The 16696-nt window shown below is 42.8% G+C and overlaps 1 protein-coding gene across 1 annotated transcript in view; it reads right to left on the reverse strand.

Annotated features, from left to right (window-relative positions):
• LOC119969457 (docking protein 5-like) overlaps positions 1–16308 on the reverse strand; it is a 626361-nt gene extending 610053 nt beyond the window's left edge. The window contains exons 1-2 of the mRNA XM_038803103.1: positions 16163–16308; positions 8377–8590 (exon numbers count right to left, since the gene is read on the reverse strand). Of these exons, the coding sequence (XP_038659031.1) occupies positions 8377–8442 (66 nt within the window). The 5' untranslated portion in view covers positions 8443–8590; positions 16163–16308. The remainder of the gene's footprint in view (positions 1–8376; positions 8591–16162) is intronic.
• Between the last annotated feature and the right edge of the window lie 388 nt (positions 16309–16696).

A 16696-nucleotide genomic window follows, 5' to 3' on the forward strand; every position in this document is an offset into this window, starting at 1 on the left:
GTGGCACCAAAGGCCTTCCACACCAGCCGGCGGGATGGGAACCACTCCGGCACGGGCCCAGCCCCTCAAGGTGAGGGCTTGGCCCCTAAAGGTGCGGAGAAATCCGCACCTTTGGGGCGGTCCGACTCCGGAGTGGTTCACGCCACTCCATCACGTCGGGACCCCCTGCCCCGCCGGGTAGGGGAGAATCCAGCCCAAGCTTTCTGCATCTCTGCATTGTCCTGCTTATACTGGCAGTTTCTATGAAAATAATTTACTTCTTGGGTTACCTCGTTCCAACTGAATGCTAACTGCTTCTGTTTTTCAGCATGAGCCTATGATTGCTAAGCTACAGCTCAGTTGTTTTTAACCTCTGTAATTGCTCGTACATTGTAAACCCTTAATTACAATTCAGGCAAAGTTTAAAGTGAAACTAAAACCTATAGGCATGCAGGCGCCTTTACTTAACATGAAGCTAAACTAAAAATGTAACCCTTTCTCAGCTCACAAGTTCAGGAATACAACTTATGCTTAAACTTTATTTCTAATATCCACAAGCAAATATAAATTATTAAACAATCTTTATTTGCTAACAGAGTCAAGAGAATTCAAGATCTTAGCAAAGGTTCACTCTTACCAGGTCAGACTGAATCAGTGGATTGCCTGTACATTTCAGAGAAGCTTGAACAACTACTGAGAGCATCAATACAAATGTAAATATTGTTCACAATTATCCTATTCCATTCTTCTTTTTCTTCGACGATCACTTGCTAACAAGTATGCTTGTCCAGCTAAGAAACTTTATTTTACTGGCCATGGGTTTTGTGGAATCATGCATGGCTGATGAGCCTGATACTAGATGGGTATCTTCGACCGCACACTTGGCAGGTGTTTATGGGAGTTGGGATCAGTCCTTGGACTCTGGACCACTAGTATTCCTTTCTCAGGCTCCTCTTCCGGGCCTCCTCTTGTCGTCAGGTGCCCTCGGAGAATTCTATCTCTTCAATCAGAAGGTTCCTCCAAGCACGTGTAATTCTTTCTATCTAATCTTTAATCTTAAGGGGTAAATTTTAAGGAATAATTTTAGAGCTAATTTCAATCTAAAGTCTAGTTTGTTCATTAATTTAGCAATTAACTAAAAGTTGCTCCTTTGACTGCGTGAAGTTTAGTTGCAGCTTCAAGCCAGGCATCTATATGCTCTCAGTGCAAGCTAATAAATTAGACAACTGGTTTAATCTAGTTTCAGAAGCCTTGAATTAGGGGTCATTAAAGGAGAGTTCCTTCATTGTTGCCTTGTCTATACTGAGTGCTGACATATTGCATCAGAGTGTAGCTGGAGTTGCATGAAACAGGGAGGTAGCTGAAAGAGGGAAGAAAGAGACAACTGGATCTGTGAGGGACGCCTCGGGTGCGATTCTCCTATCCCCATGCCGGGTGGGAGAATAACGGGAGTGCCGGGCGATTCACGCCACACCGCCCTGGGACCCACACGCGATTCTCCCCCCCCCCCCCAAAACGGCGTGTCACGTTTTACGACAGGCCGCTCGGAGAATCGGCGCTCGCCGTTTCTAACAGTCGAGCGTCGATTCTCCGGCCCGGATGGGCCGAGTGGCCTGCCTAATCCGACTGGTTCACGCCGGCGCCAACCACACCTGGTCGCTGCCGGCGTGAACAGCGCGCGACCACTGCGTGTTTGGCCTGTGGGAGGGGGGAGGGAGGATCGAGCACCAGGGGGGTACTCAGGATGGGTCTGGCTCGCAATCGGTGCCCACCGATCATCGGGCCGGCGTCTCTGAAAGACACACTCTTTTCCCTCTGCCGCCCCGCAAGATCAATCCTCCATATCTTGTGGGGCGGCGGAGGGGAGGACGGCAACCGCGCATGCGCGGGTTGGCGCCGGCTAACCTGCGCATGCGCGGGTGACGTCATTTAGGCGCCGCCGGCCACGTCATTTACGTGGCACCGCTTTGACGCGGGCGTCAATGCACGGTGCACGTAATAGACGCGGCGCTGATCCTAGCCCCCTGTGGGTGGGAGAATAGGGGGCAAGGAGCGGGCTCCGACGCCGGAGTGAAACACTCCGGTTTTCACTCCGACGTCAGCACTTTGTCTCCCTTTGGGAGAATTGCGCCCCTCTAGTTAGGCTGTGGGCTGAGTTTGAAAAAAAACAACCCAGGAATGATATCATAAGAAAATGTAAAATTAATTGGCTGGTAAGTAACTGCTAATTTGGCTTGCCTATTCTAAATTGCTTTAGATAAAAAGGAGAAATATTTTACAGATTATAAAGACTAAAACCTATTGGAAATTTACAAAATACAAATTAAAAACGAATTAAATAAAATAGAGATGTAGGGCTAGGCAATGTGTTGTACCTGCATGGTTGGGAGCTGGTGGACCCCATTGTGGTTTCTCGTGAAGACGTGTGTAGCAAGTGTTGGTAGCTTGAGCAACATTGGCTCAGAGTTGATGAGCTAGAGTCTGAGCTTCAGACCCTGCGACATGTTAGGGAGGGAGAGGAGTACCTGGACACTGTGTGTCACAGGAGGCAGTCACACCCCTTAGATTAACCACCTTGAATTTGGCCAGTGTACAGGGAAAGGGTGGTGTGACTATGAATGAAGCAGATAGAGGAAACCAAAAGGTAGTGTTGCAGGAGCCTCTGCTCTTGTCCTTTTCCAACAGGTTTGAGATTATTGCTCCCTGTGTTTACAAGAGCGAGAACTGTAGAGATGATGAGAAAATTGACTGCAGCACCATGGTACAGGGAGCCAATCAAGTTGGGGGAGAGAAGAAAAATATAATTGATGATAGAATAGTTAGGGACATAGACACTTTTCACTGTGACCAGGATCGAGAGTCCCGAAAGTTGTGTTGTCTACCTGGTGTCAGGGTTCAGGATATCTCATCAAGGTTGCAGAGCAACTTGAATGAGAGGGGAACGATCCAGTTGATGTGGTGCATGTAGGTACCAACCACAGTGGTAGAACAAGAATAAAGGCTTTGCTGAGGGAATATGAGCAGTTAGGGACTAAATTAAAAAGCAGAACCAAAAAGGTAATTCTCTCTGGATGTCTTCTTGAGCCATGAGCTAATTGACACAGGGTCAATAAGATTAAAGAGCTAACTGCATGTCTCAAAGGTTGGTGCAGGAGAAATGGGTTAAATTCATGGGACCAGTATGGGGGAAGGAGGGAACTGTTCTGATGGGCCGATCTTCACCTGTATCATACTGGGATCAGAGTCCTGGCACATCACATAGCTAGGGCTGTAGATAGGGCTTTAAACTAAATATTGGGGGAGGGTTCAGTTGCATAGCAAATTAGAAAATCAAAGTTAAAGGAAAAGATAGGAGTGCAAGTTAGTGATGAGGTGGAATGTTACCAGAAAATAAAAGGATGGGACAGAACATATGAGCACCAAATTGCACCAAGGAATCAGACAAGTCAGGAAATTTGATAATAGAACAAATTTGAAGACTTTGTGTCTGAATGCACGAAGCTTTTGAAAAAAATGAATGAGTTAACAGTGCAAAAAGATGCAAAGGGGTGTGATTCGGTGTTGATTACTGAAACGTGGTTACAAGGAGTCCAGGTCTGGGAGTTCAATAACTAAGGGTATTCAGTACTTTGGAGGGACAGACAGAAAGGTAAAGGAGGTGCTATAGCTTTGCTAGTAAAGGAAGGATCAGTGCTGTTGTGACAAATGAAACACTGGAGATCAAGACGTGGAATCCATCTGGGTAGAAATAAGAAATAGCAAAGGAAAGAAGTCCTTGGTGGTTGTAATCTATAAGTCTCCAAACAATAGTTCCACAGTGGGGCATAAACGCTGCCATAGTCGGCCAGGAGCCGTGCTGCTGGCTGGGAGTGGCTTCCGCGAGGGCTGGAAGACTGGTGGAGGGTGGCCAGGGGCTGTCCTGCTAGGCCGTATTTGGCAGGTCTGGTCAGCACACGGCCGACGCCATGTTGTATGGTGTGACTGCTGCAGGTCGGCGCCATACGCATATGCGGCCATAGACCCGGTCCGGCCATTTTTGGTGCAGGAACAGGAAGTTTTACCCAGTGCCGCTACTAGCCCCTCAACCACCCTGGAATCGGTGAGGGTTCAGCGCAATTTTGGCATCATAAACCGCCACAGTTCCCACACCGGTGTCGGCACTTAGCTGCAGAAATGAAGAATCTAGCCCAGAGTTTGTGGTCGGGACAGAATACAATGGCTTTGACCTTCTCAATATTTAATTGGAGTATAGGCGGCACGGTAGCACAGTGGGTAGCACTGTTGCTTCACAGCGTCAGGGCCCCAGGTTCGATTCCTGGCTTGGGTCACTTGTCTTTGCAGAGTCCGCACATTCCCCCCGTGTCTGTGTGGGTTTCCTCCGCATGTTCCGGTTTCCTCCCACAAGTCCCAAAAAACGTGCTTGTTAGGTGAATTGGACATTCTGAATTCTACCTCTGTGTACCCGAACAGGCGCCAGAATGTGGCGACCAGGGGCTTTTCACAGTAACTTCATAAGCCTACTTTTGACAATAAAGATTATTTTTAAAAAATCTAAATGACATTTCTACTCATCCAGTACTTGATATCAGAGAAGCAGTCTGCTAATTTAGAACAGGGCGGAATCATGAGAGGTGGTGGGGATGTTGTCAGCATGCATGTGGAAACTAACTGAACAAGGTCACTGAAAAGCGGCATTTGGATGAGAAATTGGAGGCATCAATGATAGATCCATAGGGGACGCCCATGGTTTGCAACAACAATGTTGGGCTTATCTCATGATTTTAATAGGGACTAGGGCATAAAAGTTGGAGGTGAAGGCGGGAAGCACGATTAAAAGGGCAAGTGGTGATTTTGATGGAGTGAGATTGAAGGAAATAATCAGAGATGGTCTTATAAGATCAAGGAGGTTGGCAAGTTTACATGGAGAAAGGAAGGTTGGAGGACACTGAACTTAGAGAAGAGAGCGCTTGATGAACTGAGATGGAGGTAGAATTCACCAAGGATGAGAAGCCACTTTGTTCAGAGGCTGAAACCAGTGAAGATACTTGGTGAGCAACTTTGTGTGGTACTAGAATGGGTGGTGCGGAATGCAGATTTTAAATGAAAGATGAGAGGTGTGGAACAAGGTGAAATGTTCAAAAAAGAGGAGCAAGTGCCTTTTTTTTGGCTTGTCTTGATGATAGGAGCCACACCACCACAGTGATAGATTGGGCTGGGCAAGTGGTGGAAGGCATATGCTCGGAGCGAGACTTCAGTGAGGGGGATGTCTCATCATCCCTCAGCTAGGTTTCTTTACTGAGAAACATCCACGACATTAATATAAATATCAGGTAGCAGTAGACATTAGATGAATATAATGCTACATGTGTGGACAAATGTCCCTCAGCGTAAAAAGGGTCAATGTCCAAGTCCTGCGTCAGGACTTGAATACAAAAAAAATACTGACACTCCAATGCAGCGCTGTGAGCCTATTGCACTGTCAGAGACAGCTTTCAGATGAAGTGTTAAATTAAGGCTCTTTCTGTCAATATCAGTCTCTTAATCAACATCATAAAAGCAGATTATCTGGTCATTATCACATTGTTGTTTATGGAAACTTGCTGTGTGCAAGTGTTAGCTATCGTGTTTCCTGCATTAGTAAATTGATTACACTTCAAAAGTACTTCAGTGGCTATAATGTGCTTAGGGACATCTTTTGGTTATCTTTCATCCTGTTATGGCAGAGAGCGATCACTATTACAGTTTATATAAAAACAGATCTCTTGTATATTAAAAACAACAACCAGGCTTTATAAATTGATGCATACAGTATAAAAGCAAGGAAGTTATGGTGAACTGTTATAAACAGTTTGGGACAGCACGGTACCACAGTGGTTAGCACAGTTGCTTCACAGCTCTAGGGTCCCAGGTTCGATTCCCGGCTTGGGTCACTGTATGTGCGGAGTCTGCACTTTCTCCCCGTGTTTACGTGGATTTCCTCCGGGTGCTCCGGTTTCCTCCCACAGTCCAAAGATGTGTAGGTTAGGTGGATTGGCCATGCCAAATTGCCCTTAGTGTCCAAAAATTGTTATGTGGGGTTACGGGGATAAGGTGGAGGTGTGGGGATAGGGTGGAGGTATGGGCTTAGGTCACATGCTCTTTCCAAGGGCCGGTGAAGACTCGATGGGCCACATGGCCTCCTTCTGCACTGTAAATTCTATTCTGTGAAAACATTGGTTCGGCCTCATCTGGAGTGTTGTGTCCAATTTTGGACAGCATAGCTCAAGAAGATGTGAAGGCATCAGAGAAGGTGCAGAAAAGATTTACCAGAGTAATTCCATGAATGAGGCAATTCAATTACATAATTAAATTGGAGAAACAGGGACTATTCTCAGAGTGTAGATCTGATGGAGGTCTTCAAAACCACGAGGGGATGAAACAGATTATGGGGACTGAGAAATGTTCCCATTGATGGAGGAGTCAAGAACCAGAAAATGCTGATTTCAGGTGAATGGAAAAAGAACCAAAGGTGACAGGAGGAAAACATTTTTTTATTGCAGTGATTAGTTGGAATCTTGAAAGCATAGCCTGACAGTCTGGTGGAGGCAGATTCAATTGTGACTTTGAAAAGGAAATGGAATTATTATCTGAGCGATGGGAAAAGGACAGGGTAGTGAAGGTAGCCGAGTTGCACTAGGAGAGAGCTAGCACATACATGAAGGGTGTTATGGCCTCCTTTAATGCTGTCACCATTGTATGATTCCATGTTGATGACATCCGGAACCGCTACTTTACTATAATCTATTACTTCAGTTGCTATTTCCGAATTTAAAAAAGAGCCAATAGAACTTCAATAAGTTGTTATTACCTTCCCATATTTTTGTGCTTTCTGGACACTTAACGGTTAATAAAGATCCAAATCTAATTTAACCGCACATAGTTGTAACTGAATAAGTAGACAGACTAGCTGCAGACAACACTAAGCCCATGGGGCTGTCTGTGTATCTCACAATTCCTTTATCTTGGTCTCAAGCGCAGATGTAGCACTATCTTTTCCACAGTATTAACATCTTTTGAAGTGTCTTGCCTGTACACTTCACACCCACTTGCACACTGTCTCTTCCACCCGCATCCTCCCCCTCCCCCCCCTCCCCCACTGCCACTCTCTTTCAAACAGCATGTCCATATTGGCAAAGTGTTCACCACACTCGCTTTCAATCAACCAACACGAGGACGTAAATCACAGCAAAATATTGTGTATCATAACACTGTCATGTAGAAAACGATCCAGGACAATTGTGATCTTCCTCTTGTCAAGCAAAATAAAGATCGCCTGACAGCTCTTTACATGAAGACAACTCCCATTTAACTTACTGTATACTTCAACTCCACTCGATACCCAAAATCAACTTTGACCTTTTCAGATATCTTGGTTACCGATGACATTCAATCTCTGATTGCTTTACATGCTTGCTAAGGTTTTAGATTTTTTTTCTCCTCGTCTTTCATCCTATTATGACAGAGATTAATCACTATTACAGAGATTAATCACTATTACAGGTAACCAATGATACGTAAAATAGGGAAACATAGTTGCAAGAACTTCCAAACATATGAACAAGAGCAATACTTCCACAATCATTTGACATGCATTGATCTTTAAAAAGGCACATCCCACATTGTTATCTGTGGCATTGCTACTTGATACACAATACAAGCAGACCTTACTTTAAACAATGCACACTGTGGTGAATTTTAAATACATTTCAAGAAACCAAGGGAGCAAATCGGCACCATTATTTCACTGGTCTATTTCATGATTATGTTCTGGTGAACTATATTTATTTTGAAAAAGAAACTTTCATTCATTGTTCTCTACTCCACGCATCTTGGAAGTAAACTCATACTGAATCAGGATTTGAAGTAAATTTGACCAATTGCAACCAAATGATTCAAAACATTTATAGAAATAAATATTTTTTTAACATTTATCTTATTTTTCTTATTGAATCAATTGGTCTTAGTTACTTCTTTTCAAGTCCATTTTTTTTATTTGGGGCATCCTTCTGTGCTTAAATCATTAACCTTGTATGATTGGGTTTTTTTTGGTTAAGAATATCTATGAACAGTAACTTTTCTACAATCTTAATAAAAAAAACAGATCTTCAAGAATATGTTGCTTGGTGTAATGTACAATCTCACTGCTAACGCTGTTGTTCAATTAAATAAAAAGCAAGCCAAGTACAGTGCTTATAAACCCCTTATAAACTCTAGATATAATCCCTTGTTGCTAATCTACAGTAACAGCTAGTACCTGAGCTATACTTATTACTGAAGACATGTACTCCATTCAATGTAAATATTGACACAAGGAAAATGCTTTGACTAAAGAACAAAGCATGAGAGAAAAATACTCACCCCTAAACGTCTGCTACGAATCTTCACATAGCCCTGCTTGACAATGTCATTAAAATTTGAAGCCATTACTTTTCTGCTCAGCTCAGTAACTGAATAATATGTCAGCACACTATACTCCAGCTCAAAATGCAGATTCTCCCGCTCTCAGTTTATCCACAGTTGAGCATCTGCTTAAACCTCCCGGCCTTCGGGCTCGCAGCAAGGCTCATTCCACCTACAAAGTGAGGGAGAGACAGTGAGGCAGTATGTCAGAGTGAGAATGCATCAGCTGATACTCGATCATTGCTGCTCCATGGAATGTACCACCATTCTCACTCACTGAAGGGCTGGTGTCAAAGGGTTCATATCTACGAGAATGAAGTTACTGGCTCACGCAGAATGTTCTGATGCCAAAGATTTAGGCTTCTGTCAAAGACCTAGGCAAATGTTATTGATCTATTGTTAGCTCTTAAGTTTAAAACCTTTCACAGCATTTTATACTTTTTATGAAAAGCTCAGTGTGTAAACCAGATCTGGCAGTAAAATAACCCTTTGGAAAAAAAATATAGGAAAGCTACTTTTTACAAATGGCTATTTGCAAAATTGCTTTGCATATCTAGATACACGTTCCTGCTTAAAATTTACATTACGAGTAGACTCACTTTATTTTCTGCATGAAACTTGACTCAGATAAAACAATCCAAACCTGAACCCTACATACATCTTTGTAAAATGCTGGCACAGGAAATCTAGATACCAAATAAAGTATGAATGTGATTTCTTCCCAAACTATTAATCATTGCATCTGTCAAATATATGTAATTACTTCATCAGTCGCATACGTAGCGAAATACTTTGATGAGTGCAGCATGTTTGTTGCAATGAACTTTAAAAGAACAAATGCAAAAACAAGACAAATTTCAGTTTATTTGTATTTATTTCAAGATTACCATAAATAAGCAATTTTCTCAGTATTTAATTACTGGTATATTATGCACAGAAAAATTGCACTTAATATAGCCAAGAAAAATATGTACTTGAAAAGATGAATTTTCAGGACTCAGTCAAGTGCTCTCACATACAAATCGAGTACAGGTTGTACTTTTCCACTTAATTTTTCATTTGCCTCAATAAGTTTAAAATATATATAACGGGCACGATCCAATAGCCACAATGCACTGGAAAAGCAGCTTGGCGCAGCACAGCATGGCCGATATAAACCGGGAGACCTTCAATCTCGGGATCAACCCTGCTCGCAACGCATCGCGAGATCCAACGCGATCTCACGAGACGTTGCAATGTAAATCCTGCCAACAATGTGTGGGATCACTTTTTGACAAGGCTGGATATTAGAGCAAGACAGTTAGCCTCACTCTAAATGTGCAGATTCCTGTAGTACCGGAGGCTTTGGGGGATTCATCCCCTTTGCCTTTGCCTTCCCCATTCCAGGACACCCACCCTTCAATCTTCCACTTACCTGCACTGAAATCCTTCAAACTATAAACACCCCTCCACCCGCCTTTTATGGGCATATGCCCCCTCAGGAACTGACCCTTGATAGTGTCACCCTGGCACCGAGGCATCCTGGCACTGCCACCCTGTCAGTGCTCCTGCTGGCTTTGCAGTGCCACCAGGCACCTTAGCAATGTCAGGGTGGCAGTGCCAAGGTGCCAACCTGACAGTGCCAAGCTGTCCACATTCCAGGGGGAAGACCAGGGGGCCAGACTGCACTGTCCCCGACCACCCTGCGGCATCTGATGGCCCGGGTGACCCCCGGTGCCATTCCACCTGGTACATGTTTATGTGGACCAGTACTGAACGGCGCCTGGCTTGGGCCTCCCTGGGGAGACTGGTAGATCCCGGGTTAGCTCGCTGAAGTCAGTTTGAAAACAACCTAAGCGAGCCTGGCTTGGTCAAGTGCATTATGGGCATGGAGTCCTGATCCAGACACTTCATGAGATCTGGGTAGATATCGCGAGGCATACTGGCCGCCGGGAAATCCTCGCGAGGCTTCACCCGGCATCTACCGGCCGGGCTAGCTCCCATTCGAGCACAAACATCTGGTGGATTGCACCGGTAATCCAACATCTTTTGCATCTATACCACATTGCATTTCCCATTCTTCCCAAGCATAGATCCTGGAAGGTACAATTTCTAACATTGCATGTTGATCAGTAGTTTCAGGGTACATATATATTCCTTGTATGACCATACCAAGTACGGTTCACAAGAGGAATGGAGGAATCAATTCCCATAAAATGTCCGCTTTAAAGGTAAATCATGTCAATTGTTGTTTCATATCTCCTTCCAAAAAAATTTAACTCTCATGTATTGAATTTCTGTCCCAATAAGGATTGGAGCTATTTGTTCCCTACTTTAATGAAACACAATTGTCTAAATAGGCTCACTTTCTGGCAGACATCAACAATTGGCAGATCTGCTATGAGTAAAGCAAAATCAGCCTGCAGGCAGCTCACATCATTTCCCTGACCCCATTTTTTGTGGGCGGCATTCTCCCCCGGGGCCCAGTTATTATTTCTTAGTCCTTTCACGAAAGGAATGAGGAACATAAATAATAATCTTGAGTTAAATGCAGTTTTTGGCATACTCCCATGGTAAGCTATATGTTGCTTATGGCAAACCAACAAACCTTTAAAATGTTATGAGTGCCCAGGTTGAAGGCATGGAACCAAATTTGTTTCAGATTCAGCGTTCTTTATAGTCCCAGAGGCTTTGAGGAACAACATTTATTCTGTTCAATAAGAAAAACAGAAAATCATGTACCATGCAGTTGATTGCTTCAAATTTAAGGCAAATTGAAAAATTAGCAGGGACAGATATTGAATTCTTCCACTGTCACAGGTAAAAATGACCCTCTACTTTGCGCGCTACACATACTACAATAACCACTGTACTTCAAAAGTAGTAAATTGGCTGTAAAGTGCTTTGGGACATCCTGAAGATGTAAGTGACACTATACAAATGCAAGTCTTTCTCCTTTACAGGCTATCTTCGGAACACGAGAACAAGAGTAAGCCATTCAGCCCCTCAAGCCTGCTCTGCCATTCAATGAAATCATGGCTGATCTGTGGCTCCGTGTACCTGCCTTTGGCCCATATCCCTTGATGCTTAATAAAAATTGATCTATCTCAGATCTTGAATTAAATGGTTTGGCATTAATTAATAACAATGATAATCTTTATTGTCACAAGTAGGCTTACAATAACACTGCAATGAAGTGACTGTGAAAAGCCACGAGTCTCCACATTCCGGCGTCTGTTCAGGTATAGAAAGGGAGAATTCAGAATGTCCAACTTACCTAACAGCACGTCTTTAAGGACTTGTGGGAGGAAACCGGATCATCCGGAGGAAACCCGCGCAGACACAGGGAGAACGTGCAGACTCCGCACAAACAGTGACCCAAGCCGGGAGTCGAACCTGGGACCCTGGAGCTCTGAAGCAACAGTGCTGCCCACTGTGCTACCATGCAACCTGAAATCACTTATTAACTGACATGGAATAAAAAAGACAAAGGCATCACCTTTCTCAGTGAGGGTTCACATGTCCCCCACCACCTAGAATCCACAGTACCAAGGCATTGAAGATGAATTTTTATTCCAGGCAAAGAGAAATGGATTGGATAGTGTCCTGGTAACTGACAGGACAACTGCCATTTGTGGAAGAGAGTTCCAAACCTCTATCTCAGGCCAAGATAATTTGCTGCTGGCCACAACCTTCCATGTGATTCCTGTGTAGTTCTATAATTGAATGATTTTTATTCAAAACCTGGGGCTGGATTCGCCGTGGAGAATCTGGTTTCGATCACAAAATCAGAACTGGCGGCAGTACGGCTATTCTCCGTCCCCCTGAAAAGCAGCGTACTCGGGGAGCATGCAGTGCCGAGTGTCCACTGCCTCAGGCCTCTGAGACCTGCCCCACTATTCTCCGTCCCCGACTGGCTGAATTCCCGACGGCGCGGTTCTAATCTGGCCCTGCCATTCGGGAACATTGAGTGACGGCTGCAGACTAAATCCGGGACTGCCACAGATGGGGGAGGCCGATCGGAGGGCAGGGGGAGCTTCATTCCGGGACTGGAGGCTATGTGTGCGGGTGGTCCAGGTCCGTGGGCTGAGTCTGCTATGGAGCACGCGCGGCCGCTGAAGGCCGTTGCCGTGCGCATGCGTGGCCTCTGACCTAGAGGTTTGGGGGGCTGTAACGGCAGCTAGAGCTGCCTGCTAGCCCCCTGCAAGACAGTGAATCTGTGGCCTTTTGATGCCAGTTTTCTTGGCATAAATGACCACAGTATTCACAACGGCATGGGGCCATAGTACCAAAAATGGAGAATCCAGCCCCGATACTTGAAATGCATCCTGAGCTGCAATCCCTGACAATCAATGATATTTTACAACAACAAGCTCTGTATCAAGGTTAGCCTGGATCTTCAATTTCCCAACAACCTAGCAACAAAAGGGTCTCAGTCCATTCCTTGAGTCAATACAACTCTGATTGAGGAATCTGAGAAAATGAGTACCTCAGTGGTGCTCATCATAACAGCACAGATTCAGTCCTGCCTCAGGATATCTATTGTGGCCCCTCAGCAACAAACAAATACCATGAAGTAAATCAAACTATTAATGTCGATGAAGCAAACAAGGCTGCTTAAATGTTTCCTCTCTTAACTCAAAAAGAAGAGGTTTGATCATTATCTTGCCTGGAATCATTTACTTTGCTACGTTTTCTAGGAACCCTCTCACATTAATTCTTCAGTGTCAATGTAAACTTTGCCAATTAAATCGGGAACATTTCCTCAGTGGTAATTAATTTATTTTGTAATATTCTTACTTTCGTTTCAAGTTTGCTTAAGCTATTTGGAAGGTGCAATATTGTCAGTGGATTGTTCATGTCAGTACTCTCTGTCCCTTGAGTAATAGGGCAAAGGTGAACTACTAGTGGTGTTTATAAAAGAAAGACATGTAATTCGCATGTTTGACACAATTGCAGAAGGAAAGTAATTTGTTCAAATCAAAGTTGACACAATCTTTTTAATCTCCTATCATCACCGAGAGAGTGGTTAGACCTGGAACTCTCTACCCCATAGCATAGTTAAGGCAAATAGCAAAGAGGCATTTAGAGGAAGCTCGACAAGTACACAAGGGAGAAAAGAATAAAAGGAAATAAGAATAAGGTTGGATCAAGTCGGATGGGAGGACACATATGTGGAATGTTTATTCTGACGTAGAGCAGTGGACAGAAGGCACTGATGTTCTGTGGTCAGCAGTGAAAAAATAGCGTTCATCACAGTTGCATTTGCCCATAGTCTGTTGGTTTTTGCACTGATTATTACTGTACTTAGCCAAAACAACACACTACATACATGGGATCTGGGACCCCTGTGAACAGGGAAAGCAACTATGTATGTCCTTACAAAATCAGATTGAATAATTGTCAATGAGCAATGTGAAGTTGGATGGTGGAAGTATGAGTGACAGTATTTAAGTTAATGTCAAATCAGTATAGAAAGTAAAATAAAAGAGGAAGAAATAATAATGAGAGAGAGATAAGAAGGAACAGAAAGAAATGTTTACGAACAATTATTTACCATGTCAACTGTGGTTCAGTTGGTAGCACTCTAACCTCTGAAGTTAGGTGTTTAGTACCACTCAAAGACTTGAGGACAAAAAATCATGGCTGATACGGTTTTCTTAGTTGAGACCTTAAACCAAGTGGTTAATCTGTGGGTGTAAAGGATCCCATGATACAATTTTGAAGAACAGAACGGGAGTTATCTCTGGTGTTCTCGCTGATATGTACCTATCAATCAATTCATAGAGAAATAGATAATCTAGTCATTATTACATTGGTATTTGTACAAGTTTTCTGGGGCAAATTAGTGGCCATGTTTCCTCCATTACAACAGTGACGACACTTCAAAAGTACTTCATTGACTGTAAAGCCCTGTATGACACCTGCTGGTCATGAAAAGTGTTAAATAAATGGAAGTCTTTTTCTTTCTTTTATTCAAATAAATCTCCAGCAGAAATTTAAAGTTAAAGGAATGTGACTCCACACTTGTAAATTTTAGTTTCCAGTGTCAGAGAAGTGGTTTGGTAGGAGATAAGACTTAACATACCATTCAAAATTTACATTCACTTGATTGGACAAGATTGTCTTTTTTCTGACAAGGTTCGTGGTTATCTATCACAGAAGTACCACAAATGCATGGCCTTCCATGTGCTTTACTGCCAAGTTTTTCAATGAGATCTTGGTATAGCACAGCTTCTTGTGCATCAGGGCAACTCACAGAGCAAATATGATTTCTGTAGTTCACTGAGATTGTGCAGTCAATAGGAAGTGTTGTCCAATTTTATTTTAAATAACGAATTGGCTCATGATCCAGACTTTGCGGTAAAAATAGCAATGTAATTGTGGTGTACCTTTGAAGCGGCCAGATATATCACAAGTGCAGTCAAATATGGCCATCAGAATCTGTGCCAACATAAGAGGAATTCAGCTGTGGATATCGGTTGCTTTTTTTTCTTCCTGTTACTACTTCTTCCCTTTTTGTTTATTCCATTTAAGATGTAGTGAAAGCAAACCTTAACAGGCCATTTTGCAAGTCAGCACATCAAATCCCTCTCTGACCATGCCCGCCTATACTATTTCAAATATGTTCAATGTAAACTTGAGAAACAGCACCTCACCATTCTTGTAGGCACTTCATAGCTTTATGGATTCAACCATGGAGTTCAACAATTTGTGATTATAACCGTTGTCCCCTTTTTTTTGCTCAATTCTTTTTGTTTTGGGGCTGCATTTGCTGATAATTTTGTGTTTCCCATTTATACTACTACCTCTAGAATTATCCTTTCTTTAAAAACAAATCCATTAGCACCTCCTTTTGTCTTGCACCATTATCTCTTTTGTCATTTCATCACTTCTGCCATCAACTCAATCACACAGACTTCCCTTTTTGTTATTTCTCTGCGCCCTCACCCTTTCCCTGCCTCTGAATCTGACCACTCCCAGTTACAGCTCTCCCTTTTTCCCATTTTGCTGAAAGGTCATAATTTCTCTCGCCGCAGTTCCTGTCTGACCTGATGAGTGTTTCCAGAATTTTCTGTTTTAATTTCAGATTTTTAGCACCTGCAGTGTTTTGCTTTTATGGCTAGATACCACACCAACATTAAGGAAGACTATTTTGTATATTGGCATAAAGTACCTGGCTGAAAGTTAAGAGGTATGATTCAACATTCAATCACCAAACACTTCTTCTTCACCCTTATCACTATGGACATCAACAGAATCCCTGAGCCAAATTACAACCTTGTAACACACTGTATTTATGTACTTATTCAAAAGAACGTGGATAAACATACATTTAAATCTGGTATTTTCTTCCAACAAATTTATTAAATGCTCTATAAGAACATTTGCCAGGATTTCCTGGCTATGTATAAACTGCAGGAATCATTCCACATTCAGTGCTTTATTTTCATACTGCATTTCATTAATGCACTGAGTGGCATGATTCCAACACTGTCCCTTAAAATAACTTCAGCCTTCATACTGCTACATTCCTCATAGGGTTTAAATATCATGTAAACATATTTAGCGCACAGTTTCACAGTTTTATAAATGTCAAATTCTAATTAAAGACCAGTTCATACATTTGCTTATATCAGCATATATAGTCATACATTTAAGTAAATTTTATGCCACACATCCAGTTTTAGACTATCTTTTGTCATAGAAAATGGGAAATGGGATAGTTATTTCCATAACTACCTTGTCAAAACCATTTTTTTACCTCTCAAAATCTTCTCCAATGCAGAACACTGCAACAAATAACACGCCTATTCATTCTGGTTTTTTTTCCCACTGAATTCTCCTAAATACTACTCCATCACTAAAGCTGGATAATTGAAGACAGATTCATCTGGCACATGAGCATTGACTCTTCATCATCACCTGACAGGAAGCGAGCTGTTACAAAGGTGTAATAAACAGTGACAGTTTTCCCACCCAAGTAGAAATCTCTTTACTTATGAAGCATTCCACCTAGTGGTTAATAATGTAATGATGTTAATGTAACTGAGACAAAAAAAAAGATTGACTGACTGCACTTTGCACTGAGAACCATCTGAAATTCCGATATAAATTGGAGACTGCAAATGGTTATGATTCTTTTCGCATAATAGTTACTCTGGAAAAGTTAGGAGTAAAATCGCTTCTACCTCCTGGGTGACGATAGTACTGACCCTTCCAGACCATCCACTGGATCCCCTCAATTTCACGGCCCAGCTTGACTAACCTTCAAACTCCCCACTAGCCTTCAAATTTT

This window comes from Scyliorhinus canicula, chromosome 7 (assembly GCF_902713615.1).
Source record: "Scyliorhinus canicula chromosome 7, sScyCan1.1, whole genome shotgun sequence".
Taxonomy (NCBI): domain Eukaryota; kingdom Metazoa; phylum Chordata; class Chondrichthyes; order Carcharhiniformes; family Scyliorhinidae; genus Scyliorhinus; species Scyliorhinus canicula.